The 21,349-nt window shown below is 38.0% G+C and overlaps 1 protein-coding gene across 7 annotated transcripts in view; it reads right to left on the bottom strand.

Annotated features, from left to right (window-relative positions):
• The window catches only part of RPS6KA3 (ribosomal protein S6 kinase A3), a 107,286-nt gene that overhangs the window by 49,373 nt on the left and 36,564 nt on the right, over window positions 1-21,349 (bottom strand). For 6 of the 7 annotated variants that reach the window (XM_036839388.1, XM_036839386.1, XM_036839384.1 and 3 more), the window contains one exon: window positions 3,401-3,517. In XM_036839388.1, the coding sequence (XP_036695283.1) occupies window positions 3,401-3,517 (117 nt within the window). Of the gene's footprint in view, window positions 1-3,400; window positions 3,518-11,839; window positions 12,048-21,349 lie in introns of those variants that run through there. The other variant, XM_036839385.1, reaches the window with a different exon arrangement.

Below are 21,349 nucleotides of genomic sequence, written 5' to 3' on the forward strand. Positions count from 1 at the left end.
CAGCTCTCTATTACCTGCACTAGCACACTAGGCTAATAGCACAAAATAAAAAAATGATTCATTCAACTGATTCTAGGGCAAGGCAGAGTTCCTTACTTCGAGAAATTGTGCCAAAGACAATGGTCAATGACCTCCAGTCCAGTGAAAAGTGCCACAATGTGCACAGAAACCCTGATGCAGGGTGTGTTTCTCTCCCTAAATCACCCCCATTGTCCCCCTTCACCGTGGCCCACGGTGAAACTTCCTTTTAGCCAGTTAGCAGTGAGCCAACCTAGGGAGCGAAAAGTGTATTCTCAATCAGGGTTGTTCCTAAGATGGAATGATGTTTAAAAATTAAAGGCAATCAGAGATTATGAATATTTTTGAACTGAAATAAATTCTAACTAGGTGGGGATAATTAGGATTTATCTGATATTTATTATTCATTCTTAAGATTCCCTAATCAAGCTTCTTCGTACTATTCTACAAGAAAAATTCTCCTCATGGGTTCAAACTTTCTTCACCCTACTTTGAAAGCACCCTCTTGATACTTTTCAGCACATCTTAGTTTTTGCAAAGGACCTTCACAAGCATTTGTAACACATCATCATGATAATTTTGGGAGGCAGGCCTACTAAGCAATGCCTATTTTATAGCTAGGGCTTTGAGATGTTAAATAATTAACTTAGTGTCACAGTGGAGGTATTGGGATAAGAATCGGGCCAGCCACCCAGTTCTGTGCTTCTGCTCAGGGCACTCAATCTGTTGCCTCTGGCTGGTCACCAGTCATGTGCAGCAGGAGCAGCAGCAGTCCCAGATGCCATCAGATCTTCCCCCACCAGCATTTCTGACTTTTCGAATCCCCCATGAAGCTATTCTAGGCTGTGACAGGTCATCCCTGTTTCCTTGGCTGAGACTGGCTTCTGAGGATGAGTAAGAAAGGAGACGCCCTATTTTTAACGTTTGCTATTTATAGTAAGGTATTTAAGTTACTTTTAAAGAAATAAAGGGAGAAGCATGCTAACTCCTGGAAACTTCAATATTATGTTCCCTGAAAATATAATGTGTAGAAATAAATCCATCTATTTTGGTTTATCCATAATAAATTGCATGATAATACAATCTCATAGCAGATATTATGTGCTTGGCCTTATATCATTTAATTCTTACTACTACCCTATGAGGGCAGGACTATTATTTACTCATTAATTCTTTCCAGAACTATATGTTAGGTACCGTGCTATTGGTTCCATACTGAGACATGGTTCAAGGCATACATGGCCCCTACACTCATGGAACATACAGTCTAGTGGGGGAGATAGCCAATAAACAAATAATTACACAAACAAAAAACTGCAATTGTGGTTAGTGCTGTGAAGATGAGGTATGTAATTTCTGAGAGGGTAAAAATAGACGAATATGACCTAGGTCAGGATGGCTGGGAAGACTTCTTTGAGATCCTAAGCTTGAGAGGAGCCAACCAGAGGAGGAAGGGATGGGGGTGGGGCAGTGTTTTTCAGGCAGAGGGAACAGCATGTGCAAAAGGCTTTTGCTTACGGATTAAAAAAGAAGGCCAATGTGGCCAGAACACAGGCAGTGAAAAGTATATAAAGTGATATTGATGAGGTAGCTAGGGGGCAGACTGAGGGGCTCCTCAGCCATCTTAAGGATTTTTCTTTCTCCTAAAAGCAAAGGGAGGCCTCTAAAGGGTTAAGCGGATGGAGTATAAGACTAGCTCTTGTTGGCTGTCATGTATTGATAAATAATGGCTTGAGGCAAGAATAAATTTGGGAAGCCCAAGGTAGGAGCCTCCTTCAATAGGCCAGGGAGAAATGGTGGTGGCACAGACTGGAGAAGTGGCAGGGAGAAGGAGAGAACAGGCATGATTTGAGAAATCTTCACTAAATCAGGAGAACTTGTGAATGGATCAGATTGGTGGGGGTGGGGGGAGAGCGAAGGGCGGGGACTAGAAGGATATGTCAAGAATGCCTCTCAAGTTTCTGGCTTGCTTAACCAGAAGTCATTCATAGTGATAGAGAAAAATGAAATAGAGGTTTGGGGGTTAGGGGAAAATCATGAGTTTGGTCTTAGATACGTTGAGTTTAAACTGACTTTGGGGCATGCAAAGAGAAAAAATAAGTAGCTGTACATACAGTTCAGAGCTTAAAGTCACAATCTAGATTGGAGATATAAATCTGTTACATCAGCTGTATGTGGGTTTTATTAAGATAGTGGACATAAAGAAATTAATTAGTAGGGAGTATAGAGTGAGAAGGGAGCCTAGAATGGAACCTTGAGAACTTCAATACCTAATGACTGCCTAGAAGAGGAAAATGGGGCCCCAAGAGGTTAAGTAACTTGCTCAAGTGCTCATAGCAACTAAGTAGGAAGAAAAAACAAAACTAGAATCCACGTCTGGCTGACCTAGAGCTCAAACTTGCAACCATTATCTTCTTTTGGCTACTTAATCTATATCTGGATTAAAAATATCATTTTGGGCTTGAAAGAGGTTAACAGCTGTAACAGATTACCTATGTTAGCCAAGAATTGCTAAATAATCCCATTAAAATACACAAGAGAGCAAAACTGGTGTTGTTTTGAAGCTTGCAAAGCATATCTTCAAATGCTTCCTCACAGAGAGGTGGCAGGGAAGCACTGCACTGTGAAAGCTGAATGCAATCTCAGAACGTTCCTCTTGCTGAGAAATGGACTAGATAGATCAAGTAGTAGTGATTATAATGCTGTACTTCTCAAAATGGAGTACAGGAAGCGCTCCTGAGGTATGCAGCAGGGGGACAAGGAATACTTGAAAAATGATAAAGATGTTGCAATTTTAGTTGGTGGACTTGGGAAATAGTTGAGAAATATTTTTGGATATTAAAAACAGACACAGATATCACTGAACAGAATGCAGCCTTTGAGTTCATTTTAAAGACAAGCTATAAGTCCCCCAAATTTCGTACGTGTAGTGGTAACCCCCCACCCTATTTCCTTGGGAGGACCTATTCGCTTTCTGCTGGTATTAGGGGTACTCTGGAGGAAAGATTGAGATGCACTGTTATAATGTACTGTAAGATCACCTTCCGATTCTACATGAAGACTCAAAAAGAGGCCAGTGTATCATGGGAACATTTTGTGATTTTTTAATCATTCAAGAAGTGCAATTAGGGAGGTCATATAGTCTTGAAGATAAAATGAATATGTAGTGAACACTGCCAAGTTATGAAAGTTCCCATTGTACTTCTGAATGACTTTATTCACTTTGTCACACTTATTGATAGTGAGAATTGTAAAAACACAGGAAATACCGCATTGTAGGAACATCAGTAGTATTTCATAAAATATTTCTGTTCCCCATTTGTATGAAATATACATGAATTCCAAAAAGCAACTTTTTAAAAAGCACATATTCATGACTTACCTTTCCAAATGATCCCTGCCCTAATACTTTTAAAAGTTCAAATTGGGAAGGATCTGCCTTTTCATGTCCTTCCTTTACATGATGTGTGATTGCAATTTCTTTGATACTGCCTTCTTCCTGTTGATGCAAATATAAGGGGATAAAACAGAGTTAGAGCTACTTCCTCTGGCTATAAATCAAACAATGTAAATTTATTGTATCATATTAGAAATCCTCAAATTAACATACACAAACCACCTTTACTGACCCACCAAGTAAAAAGAGAACACATGCCAAGCAAATATACTTTCAACTTAAATGTCAGAGAAAGAATAATACCAGCCAACCACATAGGCCAGTTTAACATCTACATAACATTAGTTCTGAATATTTTCAAGTTTTCACTCTTCCTACTGGAGATAATCAGAATGATTAGTTTCATGGGGTGAGGGCAGAGGGTGCAAAGAAGTCTGAAAACAGATCAGAGTAATATGGTGTGCTCTGATATGTGATTGTATTAGGTAGAACCAACACTATACACAACAAAACCTGATTACTGGGGAGAGGGGTTGAAAAATATTCCAGGGTCAACATGGAGATTTCTATCCTCAGCAAGGCCGTTTGAATTAGCCTGCTGAAGTTTACTGTGTTTGAAATATCTAAGTTACTTTCTGTTTCTAGGACTACCTGAGATCTGAGATGGGAGAAAGGAATAACTCTAAAACACAAAATCAAAAAAGATTTAACATTTGGATGGAGGATTAGACAGAAAAAAAATGTTCAGCATGATGGAACAGTAGAAGGTCTTAGAGTTAAGAGAAGGATACTTAAAGAAGGTGGATGCTTTACTATACCTGAGAGAAGGTGTCAGAAGAGAAAGGTTGAAAATACATGTAAGTATACATAGAATTTCAATTACTTAATTACCCTGAGATCAGCAGATTAAGTACACCTTATTTATTCAATAATCAAGACATGTACTTTATCAGCCCAAAACTACAACAATAAAACAAAACCCAACAAAACAAGAAACACAAGCCTGTCAAAGACTATCTTCTCTTTTTTTTGCCTATAATGTTTTTTCTAGTGCATACGTACTATTAGTAGAATCTAAATGTGTTATACAAACATAAATAATTCATTATTTTTATTACCATTGTATTCCATATAAATGCTGAACTCAACATTCTCTGAGACACTCACAGAAGGCTGGCAATATAAGGAATTACAAAGAATTCTCAAAAAGATATACCAAGGATATCCTAATGTGGTAGCTTTTGAAAATGAGTAGTAAAAGGAAAAAAAGCTCCTATAAGAGGACAAAAAAGAAATCCAGGCCCACCAATTTACTCTGTAAGACAGAAGCTGTAGTTGGTAGAATGTTCTACTACTAAGGCAGCTTAATCATTTTGGACTTTCTTGGAACTCTGGCAACAATAATAAAACAATCCCCTAATATGGTTTAGTCTTTTATTTTGTAATTCCATATGTATTATCTCATTTAATTCTCACAACGATCCTGTGCAATAGGCATTAGGGTAGAATCAAACATTAGCTCACTCCTTCCTGGGCACCCCTTCTCTCCAAATGAGACCAATGTGTACAAGGGCTTGAGAGTGATAGCTGTTCCTAGGCGCATTAGGAAAGAAAGGAAGCAAATTACCAAATTCTTTAAAAAAAATAAAATAAAAAACTTTCAAAGAACAATGTATATGTGGGATTGATTAAGTAAGAAAGATTTAGATTAAAATCCAGCAAATATTTATTAAACACCTAACATGTATCAAGCCCGGGTTAGGTGTTTTTTCACCTTTTCTATTAATGCTTCATGCAAATCTTTTGACTACATATCAGTATTAGAGAGGGCTGATGATAACACAGAGTATACCCCAAAGCAAGCAAAAACATTTCAGAACTCTCTACAGACTCCTCCATTCACCATTAGAAATTTTAAAGGTAAAATAGTCTGAATATTCTACAGTCTGAAGTTTAAAGAGATCAAGTAAAGATCACAAGCTAGTAGCTGGCAGATTTAGGGCCCAATTCCAGGTTTTCTGACTTCTAACAACTTCTAAAACAAGGATCTTAGCTTTACACCACATTGAGACTGTCACAGGCTCTTGGTGGTTCCCCATCCAAGATCAATGACAGGAACATACAGACTTATTCCCCTGGTCTTTGTAACTGGTCTGTATCTCTTAGGTCAGTTAGCTAAACTGATTAGTGAAGTGGTCTCTGAACTTTTGGTAGTACACCATTATTAATTTAAAAAAGATAGCATATACCCAATATTTGTATACTTATTGGCTTATATATACTTTTTGTATTACTAAATTATATATATACTTATAAATTATATACTTATAAATTATATACTTTTTGTATTACTAAATTATATACATTATACATGGAAATGAAACTATAAAGAAGTTCTCCTCTTTCTTTTCTGTACCCTAAAGTGCTGTCTCATCAAACTGTGAAGACTAATGGATAACAGACTTGAACTCATGAGGCTAAGTTCATGGGTTGGATTCCAGCATGTGCCAGTGTGCCTCCTGTGGGAAAAAACGAACTGTTCAAGAGCCTAACTGAAATCTAACGGCTATTTATGCCCTTATATCATGACGCTGTGAAGAACTATACCCTGTAATGTTCTATATATTTTACCACTTTTCTTTCTTGGGTTAAGTGGGATGTAATTTATTAGGCTGCAACATTATTTCATCTTATATTTCATAGCAAATACCTACTACAATTGTCTGTCACAAATAAAGATGCAACACAGGCAAGGAAGGACTACTGAATTATAACCGTTCTGCATTTTGTCACAGGCATACAGCATCAAGCCTTACTCTCACAGTGTGAGCTACAATCAGGCCATGGATCTCAAAATAAACAGCAGTTACTATTCAAGAAAGATTTCATCTTTGATGACTATCCTTCCTTTCATGTCAAAAAATTACTAAAAAATGTAGAGTCTCCCTTTGATCCCTTCATTCAATAAACACACTTAAGCACCTATTATGTATCAAGCATGGTGCTGGGAATACCTTTCATTCTATTTCCAGTAACATCGTCCTGCTGTAATCCTTCATTACCTTTCCTGTAGGAAACTGAAACTAGCTTGGTCACTCCTAATGCCCCTTTCTGCCACCGCCACTCCAATCCATCCTCCTGACAAATTCATTTTCTGAAAGTAGACAGCTCCAGTTACATGACCAGACTGCTCAAAAACTCCTCCAAGTTTTTCCAAATTAAATGCACTGCTTTACCTTGGCATTGGAGGCCTTCTACAATATGGCCTCAACCTGCTTTTCTGGTATTATTTCCCAACATTCCCTTACATGTAGCCTTCTGTCAACTTGGGTTATTTCCTGTTCCCTAAATTTTTTGTTTTTAAAATCAAAGTAATACATGCACATGGGTAACAAATCAAATAGTGGTAGAATAGCTTATGGTGAAAAGCAAGTCTCTCCTCACCCCCATACCTAAGCTTTAAAAAAAATTTAATTCTTTCTGCACTTACTTTGATCATTTCTTAGTTTATTAACTTTAAGACAATACCTACTGATTTAAAAATAAGATGAGGGACTTACTTATATTATGCCCCTTCCATCCATCACCTTCCTCCCCACTGTTTGATAATTATATTAATTTCACAGAAACCTCTTGTTTTTTCTATAAGTTTTAGACAGAATCCTAACTCTTCACTTTGTAAAAGGAGGGTAATAGTGCCCATACATTCTTTCCCTCAAACTTCCCCCCACCTGCTAATAGCTTATTTTTATTAATATTTAAGGTTATTAATATTAAGAAAATTAACATTCTCTCCTGTAACCACAACCAAATCCTTCATGCTCTCCCTACAGCTTGATTCTAAAAGCTGAAAGCCTATATAAGCAGCAGCATTTTCATGACAATATATTGCTCAAACGCAGGCTAGGAAGTATATTAAATTTCCTTTCATATGGGCCCCTAACAGTGACTTCTGGGACAATCCAAGGGGACTTTAAATCTTAGATTTTTACCATACTTTCCATTCTTCTGAGAGCTCTCTCTTACCCTCCCATTAGGATGGGTTGTTCTCTAGGCCTTGCTGCGTAGATATTATCTCGGGATATATCTTCAGTGCTTTCCTGGTTGAATCCACTATTTTCAGTTTCCCATGTCTCTCTCTTTCTTAGACTACTCCCTTGTAACTTCCTAAGAAAGGTGATGTGGAAGAAAACTTTCTGGATCTTGCACATCTGAAAATGTCTCTATTTTGTCTTCACATTTGTATAATTTGGCTTGCTACCAAATTCTAGAATAAAAATAATCTTGCTCAAGAATGTTGGCGCCATTCGTCCACTGTCTTCTAGCAGTCAGCACTGCTGATGAGCTGGATGATGCTAGCCTGATATACACTTTTTGGTACGTGACCTGGTTTTTCTTTCTGGAAGCTTTAAGAATTTTCTGTCCTTGTATTTCTTAAATTCCACACTAAGTGAGATAAATATGGTCTCCTTTCCTTCAGAATGCTAGATGCTTGGTGAACCTTTATAATCTAAAGACGTGAATTCTTTACCTCTGGGGGAATTCTGACATTTCTTTGATAATTTCCTTCCAGCCACTCTTCAGGGTTTCTCTTTTTGCAACAACTCTATTAGCTGGATATTGTATGTCTGGAATTTAATTTTCATCTTTTTTTCTCCTATTTTCTGTCTCTTTTCTGAGAGACGTCCTTGACTTTATTTTCCCACCCCCATACTGAATTTTTTATCCTGGCAAATCTTATTTTAAAATAAATCTTCAAGTGCTTCTTTTCTCAATATTTCTTTCTTTTTTTAAATAGCACCTTCCTCCACTCCCTACCTCTTCCTCCCCAAAATGGATGCAATCATTCCAAACCTCCTTGAGGACAGTAACTAGACTTTTAAAAATCTTTTTTCTAAATTGGGATGCAGAGGATACAAAAAATGTTCTCAGAGGTGGAGAGAAAAGATCAATGCCTATGGCCCAAGTTGCAAAAACTTGCAAAAACTATCCCCAACACATTTTTCTGCTCCTTCCCAGTTGAAATTTTTACTAATCATATCAGCAAACCATTTTCTATCTACTTTTGTGTATATGTGAAGTCACAGTAGCATAATAGGCACAATATCCTTGATTGGTATCTTGATCCCCAAATTGTGCTTTATGTCACCAGTCTTTCCAAGTTATGGGACCATGAATATTTTAGAAATGAATTTGAGGTTCAATTAGGACATAATACTAATGCTTGGGCAATCTTGGACAACAGACAGGAAAGCAACAATGTGCTCTTCTAGCTCATACCTGGAATCCAATGAGATGGTTGCAGAGAGGGATATCGAATTTCTGAAGACATTGATAACCAAGGACAGATTAATATTTGCATGTGACAAACCTACCTTAGGTCACTAAATCACCTGTTACTGAAATAAATCTGTCACATTACAACACAGAACTACAGTTTGATAGTTTGTAAAGTTGTGTTTTTGCCTGTAAGTACACAGTGAAGCAACTGTAATTTTATGGAAAAAGAATTTTATCAATGAAGTAGAGCAGAGATGTAAGTTATATCCATTATAATTACTCTGTGAGGCTCACATTTTTACATTTTCTGGCACAACTGTACTTTAACTGATACATGGATACCTGCCCAGTCATTACCACAAAAACTTACTTTGTGTATTTTAAAAAGTTATAAAAAATTCCATATTTTTATTTTTACAAAGTCTACGTTTATTTGCTAGATAAAGGTCTACCTGTAGGCAAAATTGTGAGGCTGCCAGCTGGTCTACATCACAACCCTGTATCCGTCATCTACACTCCCAGCACTTTCAGACATTTGGTACTCACAGTTGCCAAACTCAGAGGTGTTCAATACTCTCAAGCTATGAATGGGAATTCATTCGTTCATCCATTTAAACATATATTTATTGAACACCTAATACATGCCAGGCACTCTTCTAGCTGTCTGAGATATACAATAAATGAAACAGACCAAAATCTTTGCTGTTTTGGGGAGAGACCTAATAATAATAATAATAATAATATGGCTCTTGTACTTTTGCTTCTTCCTGACTGCCTGGTCCTGATGGAAGTGTTTCTGATCTATGACATATTCTCTTAGGCTCTTTCCTTTTTGTTAGAAGGCAATTCAGATTATGGGCCAGGTACTGCACTAGGTATTAGCAAAACTGCGATACAGAAGAGTATCTGCTCTCTAGGAATTTACCTAGGGTCTCAAAGATGTACTACTGGGTAAATACTTGTTGAGATATGACCCTGATAGATAAAACAAGGTCAGTTCAGTTAAAAAAAAATCTATGGGACTTCCCTGGTGGTGCAGTGGTTAAGAATCCGCCTGCCAATGCAGGGGACACGGGTTCGAGCCCTGTTCCGGGAAGATACCACATGCCACGGAGCAACTAAGCCCATGCACCACAACTACTGAGCCTGCGCTCTAGACCCCGCAAGCCACAACTACTGAGCCCGCGTGCCACAACTACTGAAGCCCGCGCACCTAGAGCCCATGCTCGGCAACAAAAGAAGCCACCGCAATGAGAAGCCCGTACACCGCAACGAAGAGTAGCCCCCACTCGCCGCAACTACAGAAAGCCCGCGTGCAGCAACGAAGACCCAACACAGCCAAAAATTAAAAAACAAAAAAAACAAAAAAGCAACTATAATTTTAGGAATTTGTAAAGAGTATCATTTTAGACATCACAGAAAAATGGCAGAAGAAAATTCATGGACAGGTGGATCTGTCGTTGTTCCTCCAGTCACAGAGAAAGCCACCTCATTTGTTTCCCAGGACCAACAAAAGGTCGATAGGTTCCATCTTAAATGGTCTTTGAGGTTCACCCCTTACTGGGAAAAAATTAACTCAATGTTTCCTTTTCAAGTTGAAAGGGAAAAAATAAAATTTTGTTCTTAAAATGTTTTTAAAAAGGATTAAAGAAAAGGAACTGAAACAGACACTGCTTACCAGAGTTATATAAAACCTAATACTGTAACATGCAAATATCAAGAAAACAAACTGGGTGACATTAATTGATTTTAAAGAATGATTCAACATTTGGCATTATGCCCTGCCTTGTATACATAATTTCCTTTTTCCTCCCCTCCCTTGAGTCAGGAAGTGTGTTCTTAAGGCATTTGTATTTTTTAAATTGTTTTTAATGTCAGAAAATATTGTTGAAGCTCAAAATAAAATATTTAAATATTCCTTAGTAAAAGCCAATAAAGTATTTTCTACTCATGGATATGTAACCATTTTTTGGCCTATCATAAAAAAAAAGACCTGACAAATGAAATTATAAGATTTTATTTACCTCTTAAATATAATCCAAAAGTAAAGTAAATAAAGCATCGCTTTCTATATAGATAATTATAGTTCAATAATATACTTTTTAATTTTAAAAAGATATGTTAATTTTTTTTGATGATCAAGATACATAAAAATTATTTGGCTGTGACACATAATTAGTCTTGTTATTCAAGCTGTGGTGAGAAACCACATTTTAATTTATTCTAGATTACAATTTGACCAAATCCAATTTACTTGATTTGCTAATGAATAATACGTTCAGAATTTTTCATTTAGCCAAATTCTTTAAGAGAGTATTCTAGGCCAGCTTCTTTTTTTTTTTTTTTTTTCTAGGCCAGCTTCTTGAATCTATGTTTGAGAAAACAGCTTTGCTGGTTCTCCATACTAATATTTTCAGTAACTGCTGGAAAGAGCACTGAGTTTTCTCCCAATTGGGAATCCTGATCAACAAATTTAATTCCCTTTAAAGAGCAACAGGATAGCACAATTCTCATGGCAAAATATCAAGTAGATTTTGGCAGGATTTTAGATTAAATACAATGCAAATTATCATTCACTAAGCACATTTTAACAAAGTTACGCTTTGAAAACTGTGCCTACTGTAAGATAAAATTACTTGCTTAAAGCTAAATATAATTGATTAAAAACTTCAAATTTTTAAAAGAACCAATTTCAACAAAAATCAGTTTTTAAGTTCTTGACTGTTTAAAATAACACATTCTCCTACTCATCAAAATGTTGCTTACATTATTATTACATAGTAATCTCCTAAATATTAGTAAGTTCACAATTTTGTTCACGCCTAGTTCAATACTGAGAGTTACAGTCATCTGTTTTATTATACAAAATTACAAACACTAACAAGATTAAAAATTACTTTAGCACTAAAAAGGCAATGTAAAATAAGTTTACAAAACACACAGAGTTGAAATAGATTATATAAATAGCTGGCTTACTTTTAGTAGATAGAAATATTATTCTTTAAATGTTCTATAAGAACTGGTTTTGAATTTTGAAAAGCTTCTTAAAAGAACATATAAAGTGAAATAATTGTTTAATTAGTATAATTATACTTAGCTCTAATCGAAACATTTTAGTCTTTAAAGAAGTTGAACAAAGCTTACCTGTATAGAGCGAACACGAAAAGACAGAAATTTAAACATGGCTATGAAACCATGATGGTGATAAAGAATTTCTAACGGTAAAACTTAAGTTAGAAAGGGAAGGCCAAGCCCCTGCAAAGTTTTCCCCTACCAGCTGTTCCGGCAATTAGAAAATTTCCTGTCAGGCGGGTCCTGAAATGCTAGAGAAAGAGGCATGACAATTTTCCTGTGGTAAAAGAAAGGAGAAACGTAATGGCGAGGGCACTAATGTAGCTGATAGGTAGAGAGGCCAGAACAGGAAACCAAAACAGATTTGCTGATAGCAAAATCCTGTTGAAATGTTCGTACTCCTGGTTCCCAGAAATCCAGACAATTTTCACAACCCGTGAAACGAACATTATTTTATTTCAGAATCCTGAGATATGCTGGTATTTCTTAACTATACGACACTTTAAAAGCAACTGAAACTAGTCAGCACAATTAAAATAACAAGTCATCAATTCACATGTGAAATTTTACCCTTCGTAATGTTTATACACACACTCCAAAGGGCAGTTTCAAGACTATTTTAAGGTTATATATAGACATGTCATGGGTGTTCCCTGTCAATGAGGAAGAGTTTCCGAACTACGGGAAGAAAATGACCACATGCAAGAAGCTTTTTGATTGTGATGTAAGGACAAATTCTTCCTGTCTTCAATGAAAGTGAATTACATTTAAATTCACATTGGTTATAAACATCAATTATCAACCAGGTTAAAGACGTCAAAGCCCACAGTTAAAACTCACATTCCTAGCTGATAAAATCTAAATTAAAAAAAGTCCACTCCCTGGGCTATTAGTGAGCAAAAGGAACATTTACTGAAGAAGTCAACCTGGAAAAGAAGGAGGGGTCAAGCTACCAGACAATCCCTTACTCCATTTCATCCTCTAATAGCTTCCAGAAGTTATTCTAAGGTATTTTTGCTTTGGGAAATATTTTTGAAAGTATGCCAATATTCGGAACATGATCACTGAGATAGCGGCATTTAAACAAAACCAAAGGACAGAAGCATCGAGAGCTGTGGGAAAATACTTTATTTAACGTACACAATCTATGTGGAACCAATAAAAACCTCAAATGTTAATCTACATACCCTATACGAATTTAATAAAATCACTGAATTTTCAAAACCTGAAGAGCCTCTAAAAATCACCAAGCTTGCTCCAAGCTTGAAGAACTATGATCAAGGCAGGCACGTATTTGATGACGGAGCTATCTGTCATGGGAGCTCAGTGCTGCTGTCCTGTATTGAGCAAACATTAGAGGGTCCATTAGGTGCTACAGGTACCATGTGAAAGGCCAGGGCTCTTCCTGCTAGATCAAATTTTTATGGCAATGTTCTATAAATGACCTAATGCAAGTTGAAGAATAAAAAAAAAACCTGCTTGGGACTTCCCTGGTGGCGCAGTGGTTAAGAATCCACCTGCCAATGCAGGGGACACGGGTTCGAGCCCTGGTCCGGGAAGATCCCACATGCCGTGGAGCAACTAAGCCCGTGCGCCACAACTACTGAGCCTGCGCTCTAGAGCCTGTGAGCCACAAATGCTGAGCCGACGTGCCACAACTACGGAAGCCCGTGCGCCTACAGCCCGTGCTCCGCAACAAGAGAAGCCACCGCAATGAGAAGCCCGCACACCGCAAGGAAGAGTAGCTCCCGCTCGCCGCAACTAGAGAAAGCCTGCACACAGCTACGAAAACCCAACGCAGCCAATAAATAAATAAATAAACAAACAAACAAATAAATAAATTTATTCAAAAAAAAGACTGTCAAGAAGAGGCAAACATCATGGTTACTATAGAACCAATTAAGGGGTACAAAATAAAACAGGAGTGTCTCTGTACAGAGTAGTCATCAATTTTACTCAAGTAATACTTAAGAACAGAAGCAACCAAATAACCTTTTTTGAATTTGAAGGATTAGTCTAAATTGGCTTTAATGACTAGTGATGCTCAGGTTAACAATTCACATTTTACTGTGAGTTATGCTTTTTAATATTACCCCTAAAAAATGAAGCAATATTTCAGATACCAAAATCTGAACTAAGTCTCCCTCAGATGAAATGATACCTTAATTAAAACAGCATGGTACTGCTGTATAAAAGATAAGCAGAGTGACAGAAAAGAATGTGACACTTTACATCTGAGGGAGATGTTAGGATATTTGGCTACCTGTTTAGCAAATGCAAGCCATAAAGGAAAACACTGATATAGGTTTGATTATAAAATTCAAAAACTCCTCTACGTCAAAAAGCACCATAAACAAAGTTAAAAGACTAGCTCACATGATTAGAACGCCTTATATACAAGATATCGCTGAGCAACTGCTTTACTTGGGTGTCAGCTATCTCCGAACCAGAACGAACCCGTATCTCATTATAAGCAGTTGAAACACTGAAAAATACCTCAGTGTTCCTTTTGTGTGTGCTCAAATATCCATACCATGTCTAAGTATCAGAGGTATCCCAGGAGTCTTGTCAGGCTTAGAAATATTTTGGCAGTAAACCCCAGTGTCTATGAGAAATGTTTGGACATTTTGTCAATTTTGTATGAGTACAGAAGGGACATTGCTTATGGCATTTATTAGTATTTAAGCACAACCCACTGTCCCTATCAGATTAAGCTTCAGAACAGGCAAACAGCACATAGGAGGAACTCAAATAATGGCTGCCCAATTAAGTATCATATACTGAAATCTGAAATGGACACTACTTGTGTGGTTGTGCACATGAAACCAGATATTATTGTTGATATTTTCCTGCCTCTAACCTTTTTCCTGCCTCTAACTTTTAACTATCTTTAAATTTCTCTTATTAAATTTTCAGCTAGCTTTTCATTTTTGTCTTATTGGTTTTATCATTTGCCTTACTATTTGAAAAGTAATTTTATTATAAAAACTATGCATGTCCAGTATAGAAAACTTAAATAATAAAGATAAACAAAAAGGAGAAAAACAAAAGAGGGAAAAAATCCACTATGTTGGTGCTTTCTAGTCTTTTTCTGTATATACACACATATACACATGGACCATAGCACACATATTATCACTTTTTTCTCTGTAGAGGGCCAGAAAGTAAATGTTTTTGACTTTGCAGGCCATATTGGTCTCTGTCAACACTGCCACTGCAGCGTGAAGAGGAATGGGTGAGGTTGTGTTCCAATAAAACTTCATTTACAAAAATATGGGGCAGGTCTCAGGTACAGTTTGCTGATCCCTACTTTCTATTATTAAATCATCCTCAATGCATTATTAATGACTGCAGAGCATTCTACTATACTAATCCCCTATTGTTGGGTATTTGATCTTCTATATCACTGGGATGTCCCCATCTTTTGTGCACATTCACAATTTATTAGAAATAATTTCTGGAAGTGGCACTGTATTTCTAGAGGTAGAGTATGCAGCATTTTAATGTTTCTTGATCCTAACGTATTTGCCAAGTTGTCCTCCGGGAAGAACCTAAAAAATAATGAGAGAACCACACCAAGACCTCAGGCAGGGGTAAACTACAGCCAGGCAGGGCCAGTCAAGGGCTAAATCTGGTCATGCCCATGTCTATTTACATAAGAGCTCCTGCTGGTTTTTTCCCTACATAATGGCTACAGCTGACTTGAGTAGCTGCCACAGAGCCTAAAATATTTACTACCCAGCCCTTTATAAACAAAGTTTGCTGACTCGTGGTCTTGAGTCCTCCAACAGAATGAGCAGCAAATGCAAAAGCCCTGAGATTAGGAATCGGCTTAATGAATTCAAAGCACAAAGGAAAGACCTTGGTGGCTAGAATGTGGTGAACACCAAGGAAAGAGAAGGAAATGGGGAAGTAGGTTCGGGCCACATTAAGCAGGGCCTTACAGACTATCAAGAAGTTTGGATTTGGATTTGATTTCAAGTGTAATGGGAAGCTAACCTTCCTCATTTTAGGCAGCGGCATCAATACCAATCTCCCAAACCTGTAAGTCCTTTCGGGCTTTTTCCTTTCTAATCTAACTTCCTTCCCTTCATATTTAATCCATCAGTAAATTCTACTGATTTTATCTCTGAAATAAATCTCAAATCTGTCTATTTCTATTTTCTCTGACACTGTCAGTACAAACCATTATCATCTAGTGCCATCTAACTGGTTTTCCTCCTTCCAAATTTTTCCTGTGCAATCCTTTCTCTTCACGGCAGCCAGAATAATTTTAAAACAGAAGTCAGGCTTGGTCGTACCCCTACCTCACATTCTTCAATGGCTTCCCATCCCAGAATAAAACTCAAATTTCTCATAGTCTATGGAACATAAAGCAAACACTAATAAATGCTACCTTGATCCTGACTTGGGAATATATTCAGTAAATCATTCAAATATGATATCAATATTTGGTTTTAGACATAATCATTAATATCAGACTACTTCCTCTTCACTAAAAGAAGAATGAATATTCAATATTATAAAATGTCTTTTTATTATCTATTAATATAAACTTAGTTTCTCTCCTTTGACCTACTGATTTGATAGATCAATAGATGTCCTAATATGCTTGTATTCCTAGGAAAATTCCATAGTTTTAATATGTCTGTATTTGATTTGTAAATTTTTAAAAGGATTTTTGTATCTGTATTCATAAAGTGGCACAGTTTCCTTTTCTGTGTTAACTTTCATTTTCAGGGCTATGCTAACTTTATAAAACGGACTAGAAGGCGATACAATTTTTTCCTATGCTTTAGGATAATCTATTTCTTGAAAGTTTCCAAGATTTCTCCTACTGGGGCCTGGGGCCTGGCACTGTAGTGGTGGGGGACGAGGGGATGTTTGTGGCGGTACGTGTTCTTTAATAACTTAAATTTCTCCCTTGCTATTGGTAAAGTCATAGTTTTTCTATTCCTTCCTAAATGATATCGTTTAGATTTTCTTAGAAAACCACATATTTCAGCAAGACTTACATATCAGTATAGAGATATATTTAGTATACTATTATGTTTTTTTAAATCAAATTTAAGGAAAATTTCTAGCGTATCTAAAAGTAGACTGAATAGTATAACAAACCCTCATGAACCCACCACTCAACTATAACAATTATCAACTCATGGCCAATCTTGCTTCATATACTCACTTCCCCCCACTCTCATAATTACTTTGAAGCAAATCCTAGACATTATATCATTTCATCTGTAAATATTTCAGTTATTATGATATTTTAATCTCCTTCCTATCTGTGGTTATATACTGTTTTGCTTTCCTAATGTTGTGCATTTGCTTTTTTTATTTTTCCTGTTTTCTAATTCACTGATTTTGGAATTTAAGTTTAAATCCTTTCTCTTGCTATTTATGGGTTTACTTTGTAGTTCTTTTTCTAGCTTCTTTCACTGAATCCTTAGTTCCTTTATTTGAATTCTCATTTATTAATAAATTTTTCTTTCAAGTATAATTCTGACAATATCATATAAGATACTACTATATGCTAAGAACCATGCTTTACATGAAATTACTTCAGTTAATTCTCACCACAATGAGATAAGTAAATACTATTATCCACACTACAGATGAAGAAGCTAAGGCTTAGAAAGAAGTTAAGGAACCTGCTGCCCAAGTTCCCACAGTTTGGAAGTGGGAATGGCTGTGACGTTGGTGGGAGCATAGACAGGCAATTCTATCTGGGGAAGGAGCATGTATATGTATGGCCAGTGGCTGACTTAGGTCAGAAGCCAGGAGGTGTTAAACCTTTTGATAAGACCCTGAAGGAAGACAGCTCAATAGAGGGTCCATAGCAGAGTTTCTGAACACTTTTTCTACACCATACGTTATATTTGTCTGGCGAAACCCAAACCTTGGTCAAACCCAATTATCAACCATCTTCATGACTCCATGATGGCTGAACCCTGCTGGAGAAAAATAAACTGCTATACTAAAAACTTAAAATTAACATGTTCTTAACCAATTCCTTCAGATACAGTTTTTTTGTATGAATCAATTTTTCAGACAGTAAAGGGTTTAATATCTAAGGATTTCCATTTAAGTACAGGAGAATTATTCTGTAGCACACATCCATCAGTAGATAATGTTATAAAGTGCTATGGTTCTAAGGTTTTAAATCAGAGATGGGAAATAAGTTTTATGATCATCAACCTGAACCAAATGGTAGTGGCTTCCTAGAGCGCTGAGAGGGGTTGCTTCTAAGGCCCTGTGTCAATGGAAAGCACGCTATATTCCACTCACAATATCTCCCCTGAGCATGACGAGAGGGCGAGGGGGCAGCACCACCGATGTCCCAGCTGGAATCTTGCAGTAAGCAGCAATACACCCTAGGTGGTGTTGCTGGTCACCCTATTCACACATTTTTTTTCCTGCTTAGCCTGGGGTTCTTTTTTTTTTTTTTTTAATAATTTTTTTTCCTCTCTTTCTATTTATTTATTTATTTTTGGCTGCGCTGGGTCTTTGTTGCTGCATGCAGGCTTTTTCTAGTTGCAGCGAGCGGGGGCTACTCTTTGTTGCAGTGTGCGGGCTTCTCATTGTGGTGGCTTCTCTTGTTGAGGAGCACGGGCTCTAGGCACGCAGGCTTCAGTAGTTGTGGCACGCGGGCTTCAGTAGTTGTGGCTCACGGGCTCTAGAGTGCAGGCTCAGTAGTTGTGGCGCACGGGCTTAGTTGCTCCGTGGCATGTGGGATCTTCCCGGCCCAGGGCTCGAACCCGTGTCCCCTGCACTGGCAGGTGGATTCTTAACCACTGCGCCACCAGGGAAGCCCTGGAGTTCTTTTTACTTACTCATTTTTGTCTAAAATGGTTAAATTAAGAGACTCATTTAAGTACAGGAGTTACAACTTTCAATACACCAGTATTTCAGGTTGACTCAATAAACTATTCATACTTCAAGAGAACTTAGATGAATTTTCTTTCTTTCCAATTATGGTTTAGATCAGTCAAATTGAAAAAATGGGTACTGTGATAAGTAGACTAGAGCAGAGGAGAAGCAAATTTGGATCACAGGGATCATATGAGTTAGGCAAGCCACGATTTTTTTTAAAAAGGGGGTATTTTTTTTTAAAAGCTCTTAGGGGTGGAGAAAAGGGACACTAGAAATAAGAAATAGCCCTGAAAGAGGGCCAAAAATGTAGTAAAGGAAAACTTACATGCTTGGAAATTTTGCCTATTATACACATACTCTATTTAATGCCACCATGCAGTGCTAATTATAATGCTATTTAATCTCGGAAATATTTTCCTAAGTGGTATATACTTAAATCTACTAGAGCATATCTTCCCCATGCTCTAAGTGCTAAAATATACTTTCAGCTAATGAGAGTTAGAAAAACAGACAATACTCTACATAATTAGTCAGTAAGTGTCATTAGTGTATCACTCCACAAATGTTCCCTGCCAATGAGCAAGCACTCTACTGTACTTTCCTGTTTTGAGTGGGTTCTTCGCTGTCTATTGTCTACTCCTCTAGGATTTCTCGCTTTCTTTTTTAAATATATTTATTAATTTTACTTATTCTTGGCTGCCTTGGGTCTTTGCTGCTGCACACGGGCTTTCTCTAGTTGTGGCAAGCGGGGGATACTCTTCGTTGCAGTGAGCGGGCTTCTCGTTGCGGTAGCTTCTCTTGTTGTGGAGCACAGCCTCTAGGTGCGCGGGCTTCAGTAGTTGGAGCTCACAGGCTCAGTAGTTGCGGCACACAGGCCCTAGAGCATGCGGGCTTCAGGAGTTGCAGTGCGTGGGCTCAGTAGTTGCAGCATGCGGGCTCTAGAGCGCAGGCTCAGTAGTTGTGGCGCACGGGCTTAGTTGCTCTGCGGCATGTGGGATCTTCCCAGATCAGGGATTGAACCCATGTCCCCTGCATTGGCAGGCGGATTCTTAACCAGTGCGCTACCAGGGAAGTCCAGGGCTTCTCTTTCTGTAGTTTATTTTGTGTTTAACCCGCGATGACTGCAAGAGTTATGCAAGTGTGTGCTGGACTCACAGCTATGAGTATCATTTTGGATGTTCAAATGCAAGTTTTAAGGGAGCTTGAGGGAACCTTCAAAGAAATGGAGGAAACCAGCAGACAACAGGGAACTGGTGAAATTCCCTGGATATTGTGAAGGCTGTCATACAAATCACTGCTGCCTTAGGGTTACTATATGAACAGTAGCTACGGCGTGCGTAGCAGTTGGAAGAAACTACTGCTAAAGGCCCATCAGGAGATTTGAAAAGAATGGGGCACTGCTGGTGTACTCCTGCCTGTGACCTTTATAGGGGTGCTGCTCTTTAACTTGGCATCCAAGGTCATCTACGAGCTATCTCCATTTTATCTTTTTAAACCGCTACTACTTTTAACAAGCTTTCTCCAATTCCTTGTTTTTTAATTAATTAATTAATTATTTTTTTTTTGGCCGCATTGGGTCTTTGTTGCTGCGTGCGGCCCTCTCTAGTTTGCGGCGAGCAGGGTCTACTCTTCATCACGTTGCGCGGGCTTCTCATTGCGGTGGCTTCTCTTGTTGCGGAGCTCAGGCTCTAGGCGAGTGGGCTTCAGTAGTTGTGGCTCGTGGGCTCTAGAGCACAGGCTCAGTAGTTGTGGCGCACGGGCTTAGTTGCTCCGCGGCATGTGGGATCTTCCCGGACCAGGGCTTGAACCCGTGTCCCCTGCATTGGCAGGCGGATTCTTAACCACTGTGCCACCAGGGAAGCCCAAGTTTTCTCCAATTCTCGACAACTGGATGTGACTCTGATACAAGAGCTACAAAGACTGCATTGATAAATATAGTGTTTAGGACTGTAGTAATATAATATTCACAAAGTTAATGTTATGAGTGATTAATGTATGCATGGTCATTAGAAATAAACAGTAAGGGGAACAGAGGGGTCAAAGGACCAAATTAAGAGAAAGTCAATTCACAGCTTTGTCTGAGGCCAGGCCTACTGTCAGCCAGAAAATTACTGGATACCACCCTAGTTCCTAAGAGGGACTAGGTGAATAGTCTGAGAGAGTAAGATCAGCATCTGGGAGGAAGAGGACAGGAAAATTAACACTTACTGGGCTCTTCCTTTGTGCTAGGTACTTATTTATGTCCTTTAATTCTCAAGCCTCAGAAGAACCTTTGCCTGCTACTGTAAGAACCATTAAGAGAATTATTTCCCCACTAAGCAAGAAACTGCTTTAATGATTCTTGGATGATTATGGAGACCTAAACAGCCCAGACTCCCTATTTCCTCTGCATGGATCATCAGAGCATGGAGTCCTCTGGCCAGCTGAGAAAGGATAGAAAATTCTGGAGTCCAGGAAGGTATCTTGGCTTGAGGCGCTATACAGCACCCTACCTTCTGCTATGAAGGCAGTCTCTCTCCCAGCCCTACCGGAATAACGGATAAAAATAATCAAGTCTCCCCAGCAGGGAAGGGAGAAAACAAAATACACTGGCTGGAGCAAGTTAACTGGTGAGAAATTCAACTAATTATACATAAATATGAATTAACACGCAAACATTCCTGGGGAGGGAGATGGTGGAAGGTGATGACTAACTGTTATATTCTGGTG

This window comes from Balaenoptera musculus, chromosome X, assembly GCF_009873245.2.
Source record: "Balaenoptera musculus isolate JJ_BM4_2016_0621 chromosome X, mBalMus1.pri.v3, whole genome shotgun sequence".
Classification (NCBI taxonomy): Eukaryota; Metazoa; Chordata; class Mammalia; order Artiodactyla; family Balaenopteridae; genus Balaenoptera; species Balaenoptera musculus.